The following is a 23,690-nucleotide window of genomic DNA, read 5'->3' as shown; positions in this document are numbered from 1 at the left end:
CAAAATAATATTTTTTAGGGCCTGTTTACATTTATTGTTATACATTTTTTTGCACATGTTAGGCTTTCCTGTTCATGACATGCATGTTGGAAACGTGCCCTGTTGGCCAGAGGGGCCAAAAGAAATGGGGGCCTCGCGGTTTAGTTTGGTCTGGTGGTGTTAATGGCCTCTCTAACACCTATAGCCTACAGTCCCTCTGACCTGTCCCTCTGACCAGTCCCTCTGACCAGTCCCTCTGACCAGTCCCTCTGACCTGTCCCTCTGACCTGGCCCATGGTCTGACCTGTCCCTCTGACCTGGCCCATGGTCTGACCTGTCCCTCTGACCTGGCCCATGGTCTGACCTGTCCCTCTGACCTTCTGCAGCATGGGTTTAAATCCAGCCCACTGCTATTTCAGAAAACTCTCTTATCTGTCTCTCTATCCTGTCTAATAAACATGAACAAAATATGGAAGGAAGGGGGGGGGGGGGGGGCTGCCCCCTAATAAATAATAGAAATAGGATACACTGGGACCAGATGACAGGTTTCCAACACTATAGGTAACTCTAGATCCAATAATAACATGGTCACTATCTCAAATACATTTTCGGTGCGCTATATAGAACCTGGTCTGGTAAGTAACTAAGTCATATATTTACACATTTCACAACCAAGCGGTTAGGAGGAAAGTGGCCTGCCTGAGTGAATCAGACAGCACGGTGTCCGTGTGTAAAGTGACACAAATGTCACTGTGATAAGGAAATGGGACGAAAATATGCAAACACATAGATAACATCCACACCACAAAACTGCTCTTCAGATACAGGAAGTGATATGTTATAAAGCTTTAGCCACAATCTAGGTATACAGGGAGAGAGATGGTTATATAGTGCAGTTCGGTCCATACAATGTTCTCTCTGAAGCGGATTTCTGCTGTTTACTAAAAGCATCAGAGCACCCTTCGGCTCCTGGGTACATCATCATAACACGGTAATGAATTTGATTAATGAAAAAGTTATATACGGTTCAAATAGACTAAACATGAAACTATTATCAATCAACCTTATTCAATAATCTTCTTTGAGTAAATGTCATATAAAATTGTTTGCAATATCATTATTTTGTACCAACACAACAAAAAAAATGGAGCAAAAGAGATTTGCATAATTTTCATAATATTTGCATAATATTTCATGTTGATGTTCTTCGTGTGAAAAACTGCCGTGAGACTGCACAGGAAGCAACTGTATGCATATGTCAGATGTTTTGAGGCTTCCGCTCTTCTTGAGGTCAGACAAGTCTGCTAGGCTAGTGTTCTCCTTTCTGTCTTTTAAAGCATTTTGGTCTGATATCTATTGACAATTTACAGCGGAATTAAATGACCAGGACTGAACCGGACTCCGATGAACACTTTGTGGGGGACTATAATAGCAAATTATTTCTACCAGATCATTTCTACCATAAAACGTCAGGAAGTCTAAACTCTTTTTGTATGGTAAGAGAATGGAAACATATACTGCACTAATAAAAACGATTTTGTGTGTGAATTAACTGTTTGTTTTTTTACAAATCATCTTGACTGACATATACAGACAGTTTATAGACAAGACTCTATACCAACTCCTAAGATGTATAATAACTGCTCTATTACCCGAAGCAATCATGAAGGTGGCGTCCTTCAACGTCAGAAGATTGGGCACAAGCAAAGTGGCTGATAAGAACGTCCTGAAATATCTCATTAAGGTGATTATTCTCTCATTGTTCTGGAAATACATTCACATTCTCATTTCATACTTATTATTTAACATTGAGTCTGTCGTTATATTCTATTTAATTCATTCCATTCTATTCCATATGGCCAGATTGTGTCCCGCTACAGTGTCTTCTTGATCCTAGAAGTGGTTGATAGGACTGGCCAGGCCATGACAACGTTCCTTAAAGAGCTGAATGACACAAGGTGTGCTACCACAAAGTATTTTCTTAATCTCTGTTCTAAAACATACAATAATACCTGGATCCCTAGCAATTCTCCTGTATACAATGTCATATATCCACATCAATATAATACAGTGATTAATACCTTACTGTTGTAACCCATGCCACTGAAGAAAAAGGCATTTAAGCAATAAGGCACGAGGGGGTGTGATATATGACCAATATACCACGTCTAAGGGCTGTTCTTAGGCACCACGCAACGCAGATAGCCTGGATACAGCCCTTAGCCGTGGTATATTGGCCATATACCACAAACTCCCGAGGTGCCTTATTGCTATTATAAACTGGTTACCAACGTAATTAGAGCAGTAAAAAATAAATGCTTTGTCATACCCGTGGTATACAGTCTGATATATCACGGCTGTCAGCCAATCAGCATTCAGGGTTGGAACCACCCAGTTTATAATATGTGTTATATCCTTTTGGCAGGGCCAATAAGAAGCATCCCTACACCATGGTGAAGAGTTCCAGATTGGGGCGCGACACCTACAAGGAACAGTTTGTCTTCCTCTACAGGTACTGACACAATGTGTTGTTTGACAAGCTTACAATTGGCTCATTCATCTCACCCTCCTCTCCCCTGTAACTATTCCACCGGGTCGTTGCTGTAAATGAGAACGTGGGAGGATGAGAAGTAGAGTATGAGAAAATTAAAATTAAAGACAACAAAATCCGATTTCACTTCACATTGAGGCTTATCTAAGATCTGAAATGAACTGATCCTTTTAGATAATAATGAACACGTGTACATAAACAGCAAGGGGAACCTGATCCGAGATCAGCATTCCTACTCAGGGGACACTTTATGAATACGGGCCCTGTAGATGAACGTGATCAGCTGTAAGATGACAGATGCCTCATGTATTGTTGGTGCCAGAGAGGACCATGTGAAGCTGACTGACAGCTATCAGTATAAGGACAACCAGGTGGGAGATGAGGATGCCTTCGCCAGAGAGCCCTACATCCTCCGCTTCACCTGTCTCCATACAGGTAGTATTAAAGTAATGTCTTCACTAGAGAGCCCTGTTTCACCTGTCTCCATACAGGTAGTATTATTGTAATGTCTTCACTAGAGAGCCCTGTTTCACCTGTCTAAATACAGGTAGTATTAAAGTAATGTCTTCACTAGAAAGCCCTACATCCTCCGCTTCACCTGTCTCCATACAGGTAGTATTAAAGTAATGTCTTCACTAGAGAGCCCTGTTTCACCTGTCTAAATACAGGTAGTATTAAAGTAATGTCTTCACTAGAGAGCCCTACATCCTCCGCTTCACCTGTCTCCATACAGGTAGTATTATTGTAATGTCTTCACTAGAGAGCCCTACATCCTCCGCTTCACCTGTCTCCATACAGGTAGTATTATTGTAATGTCTTCACTAGAGAGCCCTACATCCTCCGCTTCACCTGTCTCCATACAGGTAGTATTATTGTAATGTCTTCACTAGAGAGCCCTACATCCTCCGCTTCACCTGTCTAAATACAGGTAGTATTAAAGTAATGTCTTCACTAGAGAGCCCTACATCCTCCGCTTCACCTGTCTCCATACAGGTAGTATTATTGTAATGTCTTCACTAGAGAGCCCTGTTTCACCTGTCTAAATACAGGTAGTATTAAAGTAATGTCTTCACTAGAGAGCCCTGTTTCACCTGTCTCCATACAGGTAGTATTATTGTAATGTCTTCACTAGAGAGCCCTGTTTCACCTGTCTAAATACAGGTAGTATTAAAGTAATGTCTTCACTAGAGAGCCCTACATCCTCCGCTTCACCTGTCTCCATACAGGTAGTATTAAAGTAATGTCTTCACTAGAGAGCCCTGTTTCACCTGTCTCCATACAGGTAGTATTAAAGTAATGTCTTCACTAGAGAGCCCTACATCCTCCGCTTCACCTGTCTCCATACAGGTAGTATTAAAGTAATGTCTTCACTAGAAAGCCCTGTTTCACCTGTCTAAATACAGGTAGTATTAAAGTAATGTCTTCACTAGAGAGCCCTGTTTCACCTGTCTAAATACAGGTAGTATTAAAGTAATGTCTTCACTAGAGAGCCCTGTTTCACCTGTCTAAATACAGGTAGTATTAAAGTAATGTCTTCACTAGAGAGCCCTACATCCTCCGCTTCACCTGTCTCCATACAGGTAGTATTAAAGTAATGTCTTCACTAGAGAGCCCTGTTTCACCTGTCTCCATACAGGTAGTATTAAAGTAATGTCTTCACTAGAGAGCCCTACATCCTCCGCTTCACCTGTCTCCATACAGGTAGTATTATTGTAATGTCTTCACTAGAGAGCCCTGTTTCACCTGTCTAAATACAGGTAGTATTAAAGTAATGTCTTCACTAGAGAGCCCTACATCCTCCGCTTCACCTGTCTCCATACAGGTAGTATTAAAGTAATGTCTTCACTAGAGAGCCCTGTTTCACCTGTCTCCATACAGGTAGTATTATTGTAATGTCTTCACTAGAGAGCCCTGTTTCACCTGTCTCCATACAGGTAGTATTATTGTAATGTCTTCACTAGAGAGCCCTGTTTCACCTGTCTCCATACAGGTAGTATTAAAGTAATGTCTTCACTAGAGAGCCCTGTTTCACCTGTCTAAATACAGGTAGTATTATTGTAATGTCTTCACTAGAGAGCCCTGTTTCACCTGTCTAAATACAGGTAGTATTAAAGTAATGTCTTCACTAGAGAGCCCTACATCCTCCGCTTCACCTGTCTAAATACAGGTAGTATTAAAGTAATGTCTTCACTAGAGAGCCCTGTTTCACCTGTCTCCATACAGGTAGTATTAAAGTAATGTCTTCACTAGAGAGCCCTGTTTCACCTGTCTCCATACAGGTAGTATTAAAGTAATGTCTTCACTAGAGAGCCCTGTTTCACCTGTCTAAATACAGGTAGTATTAAAGTAATGTCTTCACTAGAGAGCCCTGTTTCACCTGTCTAAATACAGGTAGTATTAAAGTAATGTCTTCACTAGAGAGCCCTACATCCTCCGCTTCACCTGTCTCCATACAGGTAGTATTAAAGTAATGTCTTCACTAGAGAGCCCTGTTTCACCTGTCTAAATACAGGTAGTATTAAAGTAATGTCTTCACTAGAGAGCCCTACATCCTCCGCTTCACCTGTCTCCATACAGGTAGTATTATTGTAATGTCTTCACTAGAGAGCCCTACATCCTCCGCTTCACCTGTCTCCATACAGGTAGTATTATTGTAATGTCTTCACTAGAGAGCCCTGTTTCACCTGTCTAAATACAGGTAGTATTAAAGTAATGTCTTCACTAGAGAGCCCTGTTTCACCTGTCTAAATACAGGTAGTATTAAAGTAATGTCTTCACTAGAGAGCCCTGTTTCACCTGTCTCCATACAGGTAGTATTAAAGTAATGTCTTCACTAGAGAGCCCTGTTTCACCTGTCTCCATACAGGTAGTATTAAAGTAATGTCTTCACTAGAGAGCCCTGTTTCACCTGTCTCCATACAGGTAGTATTAAAGTAATGTCTTCACTAGAGAGCCCTGTTTCACCTGTCTAAATACAGGTAGTATTAAAGTAATGTCTTCACTAGAGAGCCCTGTTCACCTGTCTAAATACAGGTAGTATTAAAGTAATGTCTTCACTAGAGAGCCCTGTTTCACCTGTCTCCATACAGGTAGTATTAAAGTAATGTCTTCACTAGAGAGCCCTACATCCTCCGCTTCACCTGTCTAAATACAGGTAGTATTAAAGTAATGTCTTCACTAGAGAGCCCTGTTTCACCTGTCTAAATACAGGTAGTATTAAAGTAATGTCTTCACTAGAGAGCCCTACATCCTCCGCTTCACCTGTCTAAATACAGGTAGTATTAAAGTAATGTCTTCACTAGAGAGCCCTGTTTCACCTGTCTAAATACAGGTAGTATTAAAGTAATGTCTTCACTAGAGAGCCCTACATCCTCCGCTTCACCTGTCTCCATACAGGTAGTATTATTGTAATGTCTTCACTAGAGAGCCCTACATCCTCCGCTTCACCTGTCTCCATACAGGTAGTATTATTGTAATGTCTTCACTAGAGAGCCCTACATCCTCCGCTTCACCTGTCTCCATACAGGTAGTATTATTGTAATGTCTTCACTAGAGAGCCCTACATCCTCCACTTCACCTGTCTAAATACAGGTAGTATTAAAGTAATGTCTTCACTAGAGAGCCCTACATCCTCCGCTTCACCTGTCTCCATACAGGTAGTATTATTGTAATGTCTTCACTAGAGAGCCCTGTTTCACCTGTCTAAATACAGGTAGTATTAAAGTAATGTCTTCACTAGAGAGCCCTGTTTCACCTGTCTCCATACAGGTAGTATTAAAGTAATGTCTTCACTAGAGAGCCCTGTTTCACCTGTCTCCATACAGGTAGTATTATTGTAATGTCTTCACTAGAGAGCCCTGTTTCACCTGTCTAAATACAGGTAGTATTAAAGTAATGTCTTCACTAGAGAGCCCTACATCCTCCGCTTCACCTGTCTCCATACAGGTAGTATTAAAGTAATGTCTTCACTAGAGAGCCCTGTTTCACCTGTCTCCATACAGGTAGTATTAAAGTAATGTCTTCACTAGAGAGCCCTACATCCTCCGCTTCACCTGTCTCCATACAGGTAGTATTAAAGTAATGTCTTCACTAGAAAGCCCTGTTTCACCTGTCTAAATACAGGTAGTATTAAAGTAATGTCTTCACTAGAGAGCCCTGTTTCACCTGTCTAAATACAGGTAGTATTAAAGTAATGTCTTCACTAGAGAGCCCTGTTTCACCTGTCTCCATACAGGTAGTATTAAAGTAATGTCTTCACTAGAGAGCCCTGTTTCACCTGTCTAAATACAGGTAGTATTAAAGTAATGTCTTCACTAGAGAGCCCTACATCCTCCGCTTCACCTGTCTCCATACAGGTAGTATTAAAGTAATGTCTTCACTAGAGAGCCCTGTTTCACCTGTCTCCATACAGGTAGTATTAAAGTAATGTCTTCACTAGAGAGCCCTACATCCTCCGCTTCACCTGTCTCCATACAGGTAGTATTAAAGTAATGTCTTCACTAGAGAGCCCTGTTTCACCTGTCTAAATACAGGTAGTATTAAAGTAATGTCTTCACTAGAGAGCCCTGTTTCACCTGTCTAAATACAGGTAGTATTAAAGTAATGTCTTCACTAGAGAGCCCTACATCCTCCGCTTCACCTGTCTCCATACAGGTAGTATTAAAGTAATGTCTTCACTAGAGAGCCCTACATCCTCCGCTTCACCTGTCTCCATACAGGTAGTATTAAAGTAATGTCTTCACTAGAGAGCCCTACATCCTCCGCTTCACCTGTCTCCATACAGGTAGTATTAAAGTAATGTCTTCACTAGAGAGCCCTACATCCTCCGCTTCACCTGTCTCCATACAGGTAGTATTAAAGTAATGTCTTCACTAGAGAGCCCTGTTTCACCTGTCTCCATACAGGTAGTATTAAAGTAATGTCTTCACTAGAGAGCCCTAAGCCTCGCTTCACCTGTCCTCCATACAGGTAGTATTAAAGTAATGTCTTCACTAGAGAGCCTACTGCTCCTGCTTCACCTGTCTCCATACAGGTAGTATTAAAGTAATGTCTTCACTAGAGAGCCCTGTTTCACTGTCTCCATACAGGTAGTATTAATTGTAATGTCTTCACTAGAGAGCCTGTTTCACCTGTCTCCATACAGGTAGTATTAATTGTAATGTCTTCACTAGAGAGCCTGTTTCACCTGTCTCCATACAGGTAGTATTAATGTAATGTCTTCACTAGAGAGCCCTGTTTCACCTGTCTAAATACAGGTAGTATTATTGTAATGTCTTCACTAGAGAGCCCTTGTTTCACCTGTCTAAATACAGTAGTATAGTATTAAAGTAATGTCTTCACTAGAGCAGCCCTACATCCTCCGCTTCACCTGTCTCCATACAGGTAGTATTATTGTAATGTCTTCCACTAGAGAGCCCTGTTTCACCTGTCTAAATACAGGTAGTATTAAGTAATGTCTTCACTAGAGAGCCCTGTTTCACCTGTCTAAATACAGGTAGTATTAAAGTAATGTCTTCACTAGAGAGCCCTGTTTCACCTGTCTCCATACAGGTAGTATTAAAGTAATGTCTTCACTAGAAGAGCCCTGTTTCACCTGTCTCCATACAGGTAGTATTAAAGTAATGTCTTCACTAGGAGCCCTGTTTCACCTGTCTCCATACAGGTAGTATTAAAGTAATGTCTTCACTAGAGAGCCCTGTTTCACTGTCTCATACAGGTAGTATTAAAGTAATGTCTTCACTAGAGAGCCCTGTTTCACCTGTCTAAATACAGGTAGTATTATTGTAATGTCTTCACTAGAGAGCCCTACATCCTCCGCTTCACCTGTCTCCATACAGGTAGTATTAATTGTAATGTCTTCACTAGAGAGCCCTCATCCTCCGCTTCACCTGTCTCCATACAGGTAGTATTATTGTAATGTCTTCACTAGAGAGCCTACATCCTCCGCTTCACCTGTCTCCATACAGGTAGTATTATTGTAATGTCTTCACTAGAGAGCCTGTTTCACCTGTCTAAACAGGTAGTATTAAAGAATGTCTTCACTAGAGGCCCTGTTTCACCTGTCTAAATACAGGTAGTATTAAAGTAATGTCTTCACTAGAGAGCCCTGTTCACCTGTCTCCATACAGGTAGTATTAAAGTAATGTCTTCACTAGAGAGCCCTGTTCACCTGTCTCCATACAGGTAGTATTAAAGTAATGTCTTCACTAGAGAGCCCTGTTTCACCTGTCTCCATACAGGTAGTATTAAAGTAATGTCTTCACTAGAGAGCCCTGTTCACCTGTCTAAATACAGGTAGTATTAGTAATGTCTTCACTAGAGAGCTGTTTCACCTGTCTAAATACAGGTAGTATTAAAGTAATGTCTTCACTAGAGAGCCCTGTTCACCTGTCTAAATACAGGTAGTATTAAAGTAATGTCTTCACTAGAGAGCCTACATCCTCGCTTCACCTGTCTAAATACAAGGTAGTATTAAAGTAATGTCTTCACTAGAGAGCCCTGTTTCACCTGTCTAAATACAGGTAGTATTAAAGTAATGTCTTCACTAGAGAGCCCTACATCCTCCGCTTCACCTGTCTCCATACAGGTAGTATTATTGTAATGTCTTCACTAGAGAGCCCTACATCCTCCGTTCACCTGTCTCCATACAGGTAGTATTATTGTAATGTCTCACTAGAGAGCCCTACATCCTCCGCTTCACCTGTCTCCATACAGGTAGTTTATTGTAATGTCTTCACTAGAGAGCCCTCATCCTCCTTCACCTGTCCCTAAATACAGGTAGTATTAAAGTAATGTCTTCACTAGAGAGCCCTACATCCTCCGCTTCACCTGTCTCCATACAGGTAGTATTATTTAGTCTTCACTAGAGAGCCCTGTTTCACCTGTCTCCATACAGGTAGTATTAAAGTAATGTCTTCACTAGAGAGCCCTGTTTCACCTGTCTCCATACAGGTAGTATTAAAGTATGTCTTCACTAGAGAGCCCTGTTTCACCTGTCTCCATACAGGTAGTATTATTGTAATGTCTTCACTAGAGAGCCCGTTTTCACCTGTCTAAATACAGGTAGTATTAAAGTAATTCTTCACTAAGAGCCCTACATCCTCCGCTTCACCTGTCTCCATACAGGTAGTATTAAGTAATGTCTTCACTAGAGAGCCCTGTTTCACCTGTCTCCATACAGGTAGTATTAAAGTAATGTCTTCACTAGAGAGCCCTACATCCTCCGCTTCACCTGTCTCCATACAGGTATTATTAAAGTAATGTCTTCACTAGAGAGCCCTGTCACCTGTCTAAATACAGGTAGTATTAAAGTAATGTCTTCACTAGAGAGCCCTGTTTCACCTGTCTAAATACAGGTAGTATTAAAGTAATGTCTTCACTAGAGAGCCCTGTTTCACCTGTCTCCATACAGGTATATTAAAGTAATGTCTTCACTAGAAGACCCTGTTTCACCTGTCTAAATACAGGTAGTATTAAAGTAATGTCTTCACTAGAGAGCCCTGACATCCTCCGCTTCACCTGTCTCCATACAGGTAGTATTAAAGTAATGTCTTCACTAGAGAGCCCTGTTTCACCTGTCTCCATACAGGTAGTATTAAAGTAATGTCTTCACTAAGCCTACATCCTCCGCTCACTGTCTCCATACAGGTAGTATTAAAGTAATGTCTTCATAGAGAGCCGTTTCACCTGTCTAAATACAGGTAGTATTAAAGTAATGTCTTCACATAGAGAGCCCTGTTTCACCTGTCTAAATACAGGTAGTATTAAAGTAATGTCTTCACTAGAGAGCCCTACATCCTCCGCTTCACCTGTCTCCATACAGGAGTATTAAAGTAATGTCTTCACTAGAGAGCCCTACATCCTCCGCTTCACCTGTCTCCATACAGGTAGTATTAAGTAATGTCTTCACTAGAGAGCCCTACATCCTCCGCTTCACCTGTCTCCATACAGGTAGTATTAAAGTAATGTCTTCACTAGAGAGCCTACATCCTCCGCTTCACCTGTCTCCATACAGGTAGTATTAAAGTAATGTCTTCACTAGAGAGCCCTGTTTCACCTGTCTCCATACAGGTAGTATTAAAGTAATGTCTTCACTAGAGAGCCCTACATCCTCCGCTTCACCTGTCTCCATACAGGTAGTATTAAAGTAATGTCTTCACTAGAGAGCCCTGTTTCACCTGTCTCCATACAGGTAGTATTATTGTAATGTCTTCACTAGAGAGCCCTGTTTCACCTGTCTCCTACAGGTAGTATTATTGTAATGTCTTCACTAGAGAGCCTGTTTCACCTGTCTCCATACAGGTAGTATTAAAGTAATGGTCTTCACTAGAGAGCCCTGTTTCACCTGTCTAAATACAGGTAGTATTATTGTAATGTCTTCACTAGAGAGCCCTGTTTCACCTGTCTAAATACAGGTAGTATTAAAGTAATGTCTTCACTAGAGAGCCCTACATCCTCCGCTTCACCTGTCTCCATACAGGTAGTATTATTGTAATGTCTTCACTAGAGAGCCCTGTTTCACCTGTCTAAATACAGGTAGTATTAAAGTAATGTCTTCACTAGAGAGCCCTGTTTCACCTGTCTAAATACAGGTAGTATTAAAGTAATGTCTTCACTAGAGAGCCCTGTTTCACCTGTCTCCATACAGGTAGTATTAAAGTAATGTCTTCACTAGAGAGCCCTGTTTCACCTGTCTCCATACAGGTAGTATTAAAGTAATGTCTTCACTAGAGAGCCCTGTTTCACCTGTCTCCATACAGGTAGTATTAAAGTAATGTCTTCACTAGAGAGCCCTGTTTCACCTGTCTAAATACAGGTAGTATTAAAGTAATGTCTTCACTAGAGAGCCCTGTTCACCTGTCTAAATACAGGTAGTATTATTGTAATGTCTTCACTAGAGAGCCCTACATCCTCCGCTTCACCTGTCTCCATACAGGTAGTATTATTGTAATGTCTTCACTAGAGAGCCCTACATCCTCCGCTTCACCTGTCTCCATACAGGTAGTATTATTGTAATGTCTTCACTAGAGAGCCCTACATCCTCCGCTTCACCTGTCTCCATACAGGTAGTATTATTGTAATGTCTTCACTAGAGAGCCCTGTTTCACCTGTCTAAATACAGGTAGTATTAAAGTAATGTCTTCACTAGAGAGCCCTGTTTCACCTGTCTAAATACAGGTAGTATTAAAGTAATGTCTTCACTAGAGAGCCCTGTTTCACCTGTCTCCATACAGGTAGTATTAAAGTAATGTCTTCACTAGAGAGCCCTGTTTCACCTGTCTCCATACAGGTAGTATTAAAGTAATGTCTTCACTAGAGAGCCCTGTTTCACCTGTCTCCATACAGGTAGTATTAAAGTAATGTCTTCACTAGAGAGCCCTGTTTCACCTGTCTAAATACAGGTAGTATTAAAGTAATGTCTTCACTAGAGAGCCCTGTTCACCTGTCTAAATACAGGTAGTATTAAAGTAATGTCTTCACTAGAGAGCCCTGTTCACCTGTCTAAATACAGGTAGTATTAAAGTAATGTCTTCACTAGAGAGCCCTACATCCTCCGCTTCACCTGTCTAAATACAGGTAGTATTATTGTAATGTCTTCACTAGAGAGCCCTACATCCTCCGCTTCACCTGTCTCCATACAGGTAGTATTATTGTAATGTCTTCACTAGAGAGCCCTGTTTCACCTGTCTAAATACAGGTAGTATTAAAGTAATGTCTTCACTAGAGAGCCCTGTTTCACCTGTCTAAATACAGGTAGTATTAAAGTAATGTCTTCACTAGAGAGCCCTACATCCTCCGCTTCACCTGTCTCCATACAGGTAGTATTATTGTAATGTCTTCACTAGAGAGCCCTACATCCTCCGCTTCACCTGTCTCCATACAGGTAGTATTATTGTAATGTCTTCACTAGAGAGCCCTACATCCTCCGCTTCACCTGTCTAAATACAGGTAGTATTAAAGTAATGTCTTCACTAGAGAGCCCTACATCCTCCGCTTCACCTGTCTCCATACAGGTAGTATTATTGTAATGTCTTCACTAGAGAGCCCTGTTTCACCTGTCTAAATACAGGTAGTATTAAAGTAATGTCTTCACTAGAGAGCCCTACATCCTCCGCTTCACCTGTCTCCATACAGGTAGTATTAAAGTAATGTCTTCACTAGAGAGCCCTGTTTCACCTGTCTCCATACAGGTAGTATTAAAGTAATGTCTTCACTAGAGAGCCCTACATCCTCCGCTTCACCTGTCTCCATACAGGTAGTATTAAAGTAATGTCTTCACTAGAGAGCCCTGTTTCACCTGTCTAAATACAGGTAGTATTAAAGTAATGTCTTCACTAGAGAGCCCTGTTTCACCTGTCTAAATACAGGTAGTATTAAAGTAATGTCTTCACTAGAGAGCCCTGTTTCACCTGTCTAAATACAGGTAGTATTATTGTAATGTCTTCACTAGAGAGCCCTGTTCACCTGTCTAAATACAGGTAGTATTAAAGTAATGTCTTCACTAGAGAGCCCTACATCCTCCGCTTCACCTGTCTCCATACAGGTAGTATTAAAGTAATGTCTTCACTAGAGAGCCCTGTTTCACCTGTCTCCATACAGGTAGTATTAAAGTAATGTCTTCACTAGAGAGCCCTACATCCTCCGCTTCACCTGTCTCCATACAGGTAGTATTAAAGTAATGTCTTCACTAGAGAGCCCTGTTCACCTGTCTCCATACAGGTAGTATTAAAGTAATGTCTTCACTAGAGAGCCCTGTTTCACCTGTCTAAATACAGGTAGTATTAAAGTAATGTCTTCACTAGAGAGCCCTACATCCTCCGCTTCACCTGTCTCCATACAGGTAGTATTATTGTAATGTCTTCACTAGAGAGCCCTACATCCTCCGCTTCACCTGTCTCCATACAGGTAGTATTATTGTAATGTCTTCACTAGAGAGCCCTACATCCTCCGCTTCACCTGTCTCCATACAGGTAGTATTATTGTAATGTCTTCACTAGAGAGCCCTGTTTCACCTGTCTCCATACAGGTAGTATTAAAGTAATGTCTTCACTAGAGAGCCCTGTTTCACCTGTCTAAATACAGGTAGTATTAAAGTAATGTCTTCACTAGAGAGCCCTGTTTCACCTGTCTAAATACAGGTAGTATTAAAGTAATGTCTTCACTAGAGAGCCCTACATCCTCCGCTTCACCTGTCTCCATACAGGTAGTATTATTGTAATGTCTTCACTAGAGAGCCCTGTTTCACCTGTCTAAATACAGGTAGTATTAAAGTAATGTCTTCACTAGAGAGCCCTGTTTCACCTGTCTAAATACAGGTAGTATTAAAGTAATGTCTTCACTAGAGAGCCCTGTTTCACCTGTCTCCATACAGGTAGTATTAAAGTAATGTCTTCACTAGAGAGCCCTGTTTCACCTGTCTCCATACAGGTAGTATTAAAGTAATGTCTTCACTAGAGAGCCCTGTTTCACCTGTCTCCATACAGGTAGTATTAAAGTAATGTCTTCACTAGAGAGCCCTGTTTCACCTGTCTAAATACAGGTAGTATTAAAGTAATGTCTTCACTAGAGAGCCCTACATCCTCCGCTTCACCTGTCTCCATACAGGTAGTATTATTGTAATGTCTTCACTAGAGAGCCCTGTTTCACCTGTCTAAATACAGGTAGTATTAAAGTAATGTCTTCACTAGAGAGCCCTACATCCTCCGCTTCACCTGTCTCCATACAGGTAGTATTAAAGTAATGTCTTCACTAGAGAGCCCTGTTTCACCTGTCTCCATACAGGTAGTATTAAAGTAATGTCTTCACTAGAGAGCCCTACATCCTCCGCTTCACCTGTCTCCATACAGGTAGTATTAAAGTAATGTCTTCACTAGAGAGCCCTGTTTCACCTGTCTAAATACAGGTAGTATTAAAGTAATGTCTTCACTAGAGAGCCCTGTTTCACCTGTCTAAATACAGGTAGTATTAAAGTAATGTCTTCACTAGAGAGCCCTGTTTCACCTGTCTAAATACAGGTAGTATTATTGTAATGTCTTCACTAGAGAGCCCTGTTCACCTGTCTAAATACAGGTAGTATTAAAGTAATGTCTTCACTAGAGAGCCCTACATCCTCCGCTTCACCTGTCTCCATACAGGTAGTATTAAAGTAATGTCTTCACTAGAGAGCCCTGTTTCACCTGTCTCCATACAGGTAGTATTAAAGTAATGTCTTCACTAGAGAGCCCTACATCCTCCGCTTCACCTGTCTCCATACAGGTAGTATTAAAGTAATGTCTTCACTAGAGAGCCCTGTTCACCTGTCTCCATACAGGTAGTATTAAAGTAATGTCTTCACTAGAGAGCCCTGTTTCACCTGTCTAAATACAGGTAGTATTAAAGTAATGTCTTCACTAGAGAGCCCTACATCCTCCGCTTCACCTGTCTCCATACAGGTAGTATTATTGTAATGTCTTCACTAGAGAGCCCTACATCCTCCGCTTCACCTGTCTCCATACAGGTAGTATTATTGTAATGTCTTCACTAGAGAGCCCTACATCCTCCGCTTCACCTGTCTCCATACAGGTAGTATTATTGTAATGTCTTCACTAGAGAGCCCTGTTTCACCTGTCTCCATACAGGTAGTATTAAAGTAATGTCTTCACTAGAGAGCCCTGTTTCACCTGTCTAAATACAGGTAGTATTAAAGTAATGTCTTCACTAGAGAGCCCTGTTTCACCTGTCTAAATACAGGTAGTATTAAAGTAATGTCTTCACTAGAGAGCCCTACATCCTCCGCTTCACCTGTCTCCATACAGGTAGTATTATTGTAATGTCTTCACTAGAGAGCCCTGTTTCACCTGTCTAAATACAGGTAGTATTAAAGTAATGTCTTCACTAGAGAGCCCTGTTTCACCTGTCTAAATACAGGTAGTATTAAAGTAATGTCTTCACTAGAGAGCCCTGTTTCACCTGTCTCCATACAGGTAGTATTAAAGTAATGTCTTCACTAGAGAGCCCTGTTTCACCTGTCTCCATACAGGTAGTATTAAAGTAATGTCTTCACTAGAGAGCCCTGTTTCACCTGTCTCCATACAGGTAGTATTAAAGTAATGTCTTCACTAGAGAGCCCTGTTTCACCTGTCTAAATACAGGTAGTATTAAAGTAATGTCTTCACTAGAGAGCCCTACATCCTCCGCTTCACCTGTCTCCATACAGGTAGTATTATTGTAATGTCTTCACTAGAGAGCCCTACATCCTCCGCTTCACCTGTCTCCATACAGGTAGTATTATTGTAATGTCTTCACTAGAGAGCCCTACATCCTCCGCTTCACCTGTCTCCATACAGGTAGTATTATTGTAATGTCTTCACTAGAGAGCCCTACATCCTCCGCTTCACCTGTCTCCATACAGGTAGTATTATTGTAATGTCTTCACTAGAGAGCCCTGTTTCACCTGTCTAAATACAGGTAGTATTAAAGTAATGTCTTCACTAGAGAGCCCTGTTTCACCTGTCTCCATACAGGTAGTATTAAAGTAATGTCTTCACTAGAGAGCCCTGTTTCACCTGTCTCCATACAGGTAGTATTAAAGTAATGTCTTCACTAGAGAGCCCTGTTTCACCTGTCTCCATACAGGTAGTATTAAAGTAATGTCTTCACTAGAGAGCCCTGTTTCACCTGTCTAAATACAGGTAGTATTAAAGTAATGTCTTCACTAGAGAGCCCTGTTCACCTGTCTAAATACAGGTAGTATTAAAGTAATGTCTTCACTAGAGAGCCCTGTTTCACCTGTCTAAATACAGGTAGTATTAAAGTAATGTCTTCACTAGAGAGCCCTACATCCTCCGCTTCACCTGTCTCCATACAGGTAGTATTATTGTAATGTCTTCACTAGAGAGCCCTACATCCTCCGCTTCACCTGTCTCCATACAGGTAGTATTATTGTAATGTCTTCACTAGAGAGCCCTACATCCTCCGCTTCACCTGTCTCCATACAGGTAGTATTATTGTAATGTCTTCACTAGAGAGCCCTACATCCTCCGCTTCACCTGTCTCCATACAGGTAGTATTATTGTAATGTCTTCACTAGAGAGCCCTACATCCTCCGCTTCACCTGTCTAAATACAGGTAGTATTAAAGTAATGTCTTCACTAGAGAGCCCTACATCCTCCGCTTCACCTGTCTCCATACAGGTAGTATTATTGTAATGTCTTCACTAGAGAGCCCTGTTTCACCTGTCTAAATACAGGTAGTATTAAAGTAATGTCTTCACTAGAGAGCCCTACATCCTCCGCTTCACCTGTCTCCATACAGGTAGTATTAAAGTAATGTCTTCACTAGAGAGCCCTGTTTCACCTGTCTCCATACAGGTAGTATTAAAGTAATGTCTTCACTAGAGAGCCCTGTTTCACCTGTCTCCATACAGGTAGTATTAAAGTAATGTCTTCACTAGAGAGCCCTGTTTCACCTGTCTCCATACAGGTAGTATTAAAGTAATGTCTTCACTAGAGAGCCCTGTTTCACCTGTCTCCATACAGGTAGTATTAAAGTAATGTCTTCACTAGAGAGCCCTACATCCTCCGCTTCACCTGTCTCCATACAGGTAGTATTAAAGTAATGTCTTCACTAGAAAGCCCTGTTTCACCTGTCTAAATACAGGTAGTATTAAAGTAATGTCTTCACTAGAGAGCCCTGTTTCACCTGTCTAAATACAGGTAGTATTAAAGTAATGTCTTCACTAGAGAGCCCTGTTTCACCTGTCTAAATACAGGTAGTATTAAAGTAATGTCTTCACTAGAGAGCCCTACATCCTCCGCTTCACCTGTCTCCATACAGGTAGTATTAAAGTAATGTCTTCACTAGAGAGCCCTGTTTCACCTGTCTCCATACAGGTAGTATTAAAGTAATGTCTTCACTAGAGAGCCCTACATCCTCCGCTTCACCTGTCTCCATACAGGTAGTATTAAAGTAATGTCTTCACTAGAGAGCCCTGTTTCACCTGTCTAAATACAGGTAGTATTAAAGTAATGTCTTCACTAGAGAGCCCTACATCCTCCGCTTCACCTGTCTCCATACAGGTAGTATTATTGTAATGTCTTCACTAGAGAGCCCCACATCCTCCGCTTCACCTGTCTCCATACAGGTAGTATTATTGTAATGTCTTCACTAGAGAGCCCTGTTTCACCTGTCTCCATACAGGTAGTATTAAAGTAATGTCTTCACTAGAGAGCCCTGTTTCACCTGTCTAAATACAGGTAGTATTATTGTAATGTCTTCACTAGAGAGCCCTGTTTCACCTGTCTAAATACAGGTAGTATTAAAGTAATGTCTTCACTAGAGAGCCCTGTTTCACCTGTCTAAATACAGGTAGTATTAAAGTAATGTCTTCACTAGAGAGCCCTGTTTCACCTGTCTCCATACAGGTAGTATTAAAGTAATGTCTTCACTAGAGAGCCCTGTTTCACCTGTCTCCATACAGGTAGTATTAAAGTAATGTCTTCACTAGAGAGCCCTGTTTCACCTGTCTAAATACAGGTAGTATTAAAGTAATGTCTTCACTAGAGAGCCCTGTTCACCTGTCTAAATACAGGTAGTATTAAAGTAATGTCTTCACTAGAGAGCCCTACATCCTCCGCTTCACCTGTCTAAATACAGGTAGTATTAAAGTAATGTCTTCACTAGAGAGCCCTGTTTCACCTGTCTCAATACAGGTAGTATTATTGTAATGTCTTCACTAGAGAGCCCTGTTTCACCTGTCTCAATACAGGTAGTATTAAAGTAATGTCTTCACTAGAGATCCCTGTTTCACCTGTCTCCATACAGGTAGTATTAATGTAATGTCTTCACTAGAAAGCCCTGTTTCACCTGTCTAAACACAGGTAGTATTATTGTAATGTCTTCACTAGAGAGCCATGTTTCACCTGTCTCCATACAGGTAGTGTTATTAGTAATTTCTTCACTAGAGAGCCATGTTTCACCTGTCTCCATACAGGTAGTATTATTAGTAATTTCTTCACTAGAGAGCCATGTTTCACCTGTCTCCATACAGGTAGTATTATTAGTAATTTCTTCACTAGAGAGCCATGTTTCACCTGTCTCCATACAGGTAGTATTATTAGTAATTTCTTCACTAGAGAGCCATGTTTCACCTGTCTCCATACAGGTAGTATTATTGTAATGTCTTCACATACGTTATCATTTATTTACCATCTATCCTCTTTAGTTCCTATTATTAGGGCCCTGTGTTCCTACTGACCACGTGTCCTGATAACGGAACACTCAGAGGCCTAGTTATAGCATGCGTTAGATTCTGGGTTCTGACTTCTTCAACGTGGAACATTGTTATACTAGAGACATGATACATCAGAGGTAATACTATAGTATCTGAGGAGTGATAGAGACTGGTTGTTACATCAGAAGATAATGGTTATCTGTAGGAGCCAGATGGCTTTGGAATGTGCTGGGTAGATGGGACGAAGTCACAGGATTGCTATAAGGGATACGGGTGGAGAGCTTTGGATTAGGCATCAAAGGGGTTGAGGTCAGGTCACCTTAAGGGAGGAGGAATGGTTTATTACCCGTATCACTTCGTCTTCCTGTCGAACCATAACAGATGTCAGGGTTGGAGAGAAGGAGGAGTGCATCTAAACTGGAGTTTATATACTTGTGTTGGTGGAAACATGTTTTGACTCATGCAGCTGTATTGATCCTCTGGGAAGAATAACACTTGGTTAAGCTTTCATAATGTCCGTGGAGTTTATTACTCTGAGAATTAGAACCCAACACATGTAACTCTGGCAGATATTTTTTGCTCTGATCAGGTGATGTGGTCAGGAATAACTCCTAACCCCTTACTATGATACCTACTCCAGACTGTTCACAGTAGACCTGGGGTTGGGTCCTAGGACAATTTACTTTCAGGATATGACATGATTGCTTTACATCCCATAGTGCTGAAAGACCTCGTATTGATCCCGGTGCACACCAAGCCTGAAGACTCTGTGAAGGAATTGGATGAGCTGTACGACGTCGTCAAAGTAGTGAAGAAGAAATGGAAGACGGATGTAGGTTTACTCACTAATGCTCACCTGGGGACACACACTTCTTATTCTGAAAGTTAAGGTTCACTGACACTTTATTTTTAAGTACAAATAGTTGCCACTAATTTGTAGTTTAAAAGTGTGTATATAAGTAGCTAATAAGCTATTTATTATGTCTTATTAGTCATATATTATACCTTAATTAAGTGTTTTCTTATTCAAACATTGTCATGTGCTACTGGGAAATCCTTAATAACTTCCTCGTTAGCCATAATAAAGACATTAGTATTTAATAAAGAGCAAGTCACACAGGAACAATATTCTTAGTAAGGTGTCTCAATGTGGGACTAATAAGGACATAGTACATAAAATGTGTTACCTATTCTAAAGTGTAACGAAAGATAACGCTTTAGAACAGGGAACACCTATTGAGATACTATGACCTTATTAGTTCCACATTGAGAACGCTTACTAAGAGTCTGTTTCTTGTGTAACTTGCTCTTTATTAAATACTTTATCATGGCCAACAATGAGGTTATTAAGTAAGCTGTGACTTATACTGTTTGATAAAAAAAAACTTAATTAAGGTATAATATATGACTAATAAGACATAATAAAGGCCTTATTGGCTACTTATATACACACTTATACAGTACAAATTAATAGCTAACGTGCACCTTAAAAAGTGTTATCCACTTTTTATCACAACATTTGTAACGGCTTTCTTCCTGGGATGAAGGAGAGGACCAAAATGCAGCGCAGTTAGTGTTCAACATGTTTAATTAAACAATAAACAATGAACATTAACAAATAACAAAATAACAAACGTGAAAGCCGAGACAGTCCTATCTGGTGCAGAACACAAACACAGAGACAGGAAACAACCACCCACAATCCCCAACACAAAACAAGCCACCTTTATATGATTCTCAATCAGGGACAACGATTGACAGCTGTCTCTGATTGAGAACCATATTAGGCTGAACACAGAAACAGACGAACTAGACACACAACATAGAATACCCACCCCAACTCACGCCCTGACCAACTAAACACATACAAAACAACAGAAAACAGGTCAGGAACGTGACAACATTATATCATTGTTGACAGGATTTAGCTTAAAATCAAGAGAATATAGAAGTAATTTTGTATATTCTCTATTATTTTCCTTTTTAAATTTGTATTATTCATAGAAATACTGTTTGTTGTCTCTGGCAGAACATCATGATCCTGGGCGATTTCAATGCGGACGGAAGTTATGTCACCAAGAAAGGCATGACAAAAATCCGTATCCGTAGTGACAAGAAGTTCCACTGGGTGATTGGAGATGATGTGGACACCACAGCCAACACAAGCAACGACCACACCTACGACAGGTAGACCTACTCCAAATAGGCTATAGACTCATGGTGTACGACAAAAAGGTTATGAATTGGATCAAATACATCAAATAAGGTACAATATAGTCCTTTCTCAATTTCTCATAATCCTTTCTCAAAAATTTTATCCAAAAGAACCCTATGAAATTAATGGGAATGGTTAACTGTTAAGCAAAGCTAAAAAAGCTATGTTCAATATTGCAAACAGGACCTCTGAAGACACATATCATCATGTAATTTCTTTAGCCATTGTGGAATATTTTTGTTTCCTTTGCGTCCTATCAGGATTGTGATGTACGGGGATGACATGTTGGAGGCGATGGTCCCCAACTCAGCCAAGCCCTTCAACTACCACAAAGCCTTTCACTTATCTGAAGCTATGGTACGTCATATTTCATCTTTCAGCCATCTGTTTTCCATCTTGGACTAAAAACATTTTCAATTGAGATTCTCCGTTGAGGTTTTTTTGTTTGTTGTGTTTTTAGCTAATCCCTTACTACATAAATATTTCACTCCCTCCATTGATGCAGGCTTTGAGTATCAGTGACCACTACCCTGTAGAGGTGGAGCTGGCGACGGCTGAAACTGTACCACAGAAGAAAGAGGAAAAAGAGATAGAGGAAGTAGAGTCTCTCAGTGTAAACCCAACACCACGGAAGAAGAAAAGACTTGTGAGAAAGAGGAAGTCAGAACAAGTCTAGAAATGCCAAAACATGATTTATATAAATAATTATATTCTAACTATGTAAATCTGTTTCTGTTTCTGTTTCAAATGTTTCAAGTGCTTTATTTAATAAAGACCTACATGCAATATTCTATGCAGGAAATATTTTACAAAAAAACATTTCCTAAGTAAACCAATCCAAGTTGTCTGTTTATCTTCATTAGAAAATATATTTTCAACATAAAAATAGGTCACAAAAAAATATCAACTGGCTAACAACACAGTGTGAAACTGCTGCAGCTACAGGGCTTAAAACAGTTTGTGAGTGTATTCTAACCACACTTCTGGTGGTTGACAATGCTGCATATGGTGTACTGTAATGTACTACAGCAGACACTGTACAGCAGGATGGAGAGAGATGACACCGTTTCTCCCAGGAGTTACCACGGAATTGTGGGCCGGTCCGCAAAGGACGAACCTGTTTATACACTCAGCTCAGAAAGACAATCTGGTTACTGGTTACAATCTGGTCTAATATCTAATATAATATGAGATATAAACTCATTATAACTAATGAGATATAAAAAAAGAAACATCCCTTTTTCAGGACCCTGTCTTTCAAAGATAATTCGTAAAAATCCAATTAACTTCACAGATCTTCATTGTAAAGGGTTTAAACACTGTTTCCAATGCTTATTCAATGCACCATAAACAATTAATGAACATGCACCTGTGGAACGGTCGTTAAGACACTAACAGCTTACAGACGGTAGGCAATGAAGGTCACAGTTATGAAAACTTAGGACACTAAAGAGGCCTTTCTACCGACTCTGAAAAACACCAAAAGAAAGATGCCATGGGTCCCTGCACATCTGTGGCCAGGGCAATAAATTGCAATGTCCGTACTGTGACACGCCTAAGACAGCACTACAGGGAGACAGGACGGACAGCTGATCGTCCTCGTAGTGGCAGACCACGTGTAACAACACCTGCACAGGATCGGTACATCCGAACATCACACCTGCAGGACAGGTACAGGATGGCAACAACAACTGCCTGAGATATACCAGGAACGCACAATCCCTCCATCAGTGCTCAGACTGTCCGCAATAAGCTGAGAGTGGCTGGACTGAGGGCTTGTAGGCCTGTTGTAAGGCAGGTTCTCACCAGACATCACCAGCAACAACGTTGACTATGGGCACAAACCCATCGTCGCTGGACCAGACAGGACTGGCTAAAAGTGCTCTTCACTGACGAGTCACGGTTTTGTCACACCAGAGGTGATGGTCGGATTCGCGTTTATCGTTGAAGGAATCAGCGTTACACCGAGGCCTGTACTCTGGAGAGGGACCGATTTGGAGGTGGAGGGTCCGTCATGGTCTGGGGCGGTGTGTCACAGCATCATCGGACTGAGCTTGTTGTCATTGCAGGCAATCTCAACGCTGTGCGTTACAGGGAAGACATCCTCCTCCCTCATGTGGTACCCTTCCTGCAGGCTCATCCTGACATGACCCTCCAGCATGACAATGCCACCAGCCATACTGCTCGTTCTGTGCGTGATTTCCTGCAAGACAGGAATGTCAGTGTTCTGCCATGGCCAGCGAAGAGCCCGGATCTCAATCCCATTGAGCACGTCTTGGACCTGTTGGATCAGAGGGTGAGGGCTAGGGCCATTCCCTCCAGAAATGTCAGGGAACTTGCAGGTGCCTTGGTAGATGAGTGGGGTAACATCTCAAAGCAAGAACTGGCAAATCTGGTGCAGTCCATGAGGAGGAGATGCACAGCAGTACTTAATGCAGCTGGTGGCCACACCAGATACTGACTGTTACTTTTGTTCAGGGACACATTATTCCATTTCTGTTAGTCACATGTCTGTGGAACTTGTTCAGTTTATGTCTCAGTTGTTGAATCTTGTTATGTTCATACAAATATTTACACATGTTAAATTTGATGAAAATAAATGCAGTTGACAGTGAGAGGACGTTTCTTTTTATGCTGAGTTTATATGACAAAACAGAAATGATTGTAGCCAGAAATAGTGAACTTAAGAAGTAATCAATGAGTCATAGCTAATCACAACAAAAAAGTGCTGTTGT

General features: G+C 40.9%; 1 protein-coding gene across 1 annotated transcript; it reads left to right on the top strand.

The window, feature by feature from the left end:
• The first annotated feature begins 1,642 nt into the window (after positions 1 to 1,642).
• On the top strand, positions 1,643 to 21,631 carry LOC120023913 (deoxyribonuclease-1-like). Its single transcript, XM_038968019.1, has 8 exons — positions 1,643 to 1,723; positions 1,843 to 1,937; positions 2,405 to 2,491; positions 2,853 to 2,965; positions 19,460 to 19,572; positions 20,770 to 20,927; positions 21,216 to 21,312; positions 21,461 to 21,631. Exons 1-8 carry the CDS (start codon positions 1,643 to 1,645, stop codon positions 21,629 to 21,631), a joined length of 915 nt encoding a protein of 304 aa, XP_038823947.1.
• The last annotated feature ends 2,059 nt before the right edge of the window (positions 21,632 to 23,690 follow it).

Source organism: Salvelinus namaycush, chromosome 2, assembly GCF_016432855.1.
Source record: "Salvelinus namaycush isolate Seneca chromosome 2, SaNama_1.0, whole genome shotgun sequence".
In the NCBI taxonomy this organism is placed as follows: Eukaryota; Metazoa; Chordata; class Actinopteri; order Salmoniformes; family Salmonidae; genus Salvelinus; species Salvelinus namaycush.
This window is presented reverse-complemented; position numbering and strand designations above follow the sequence as displayed.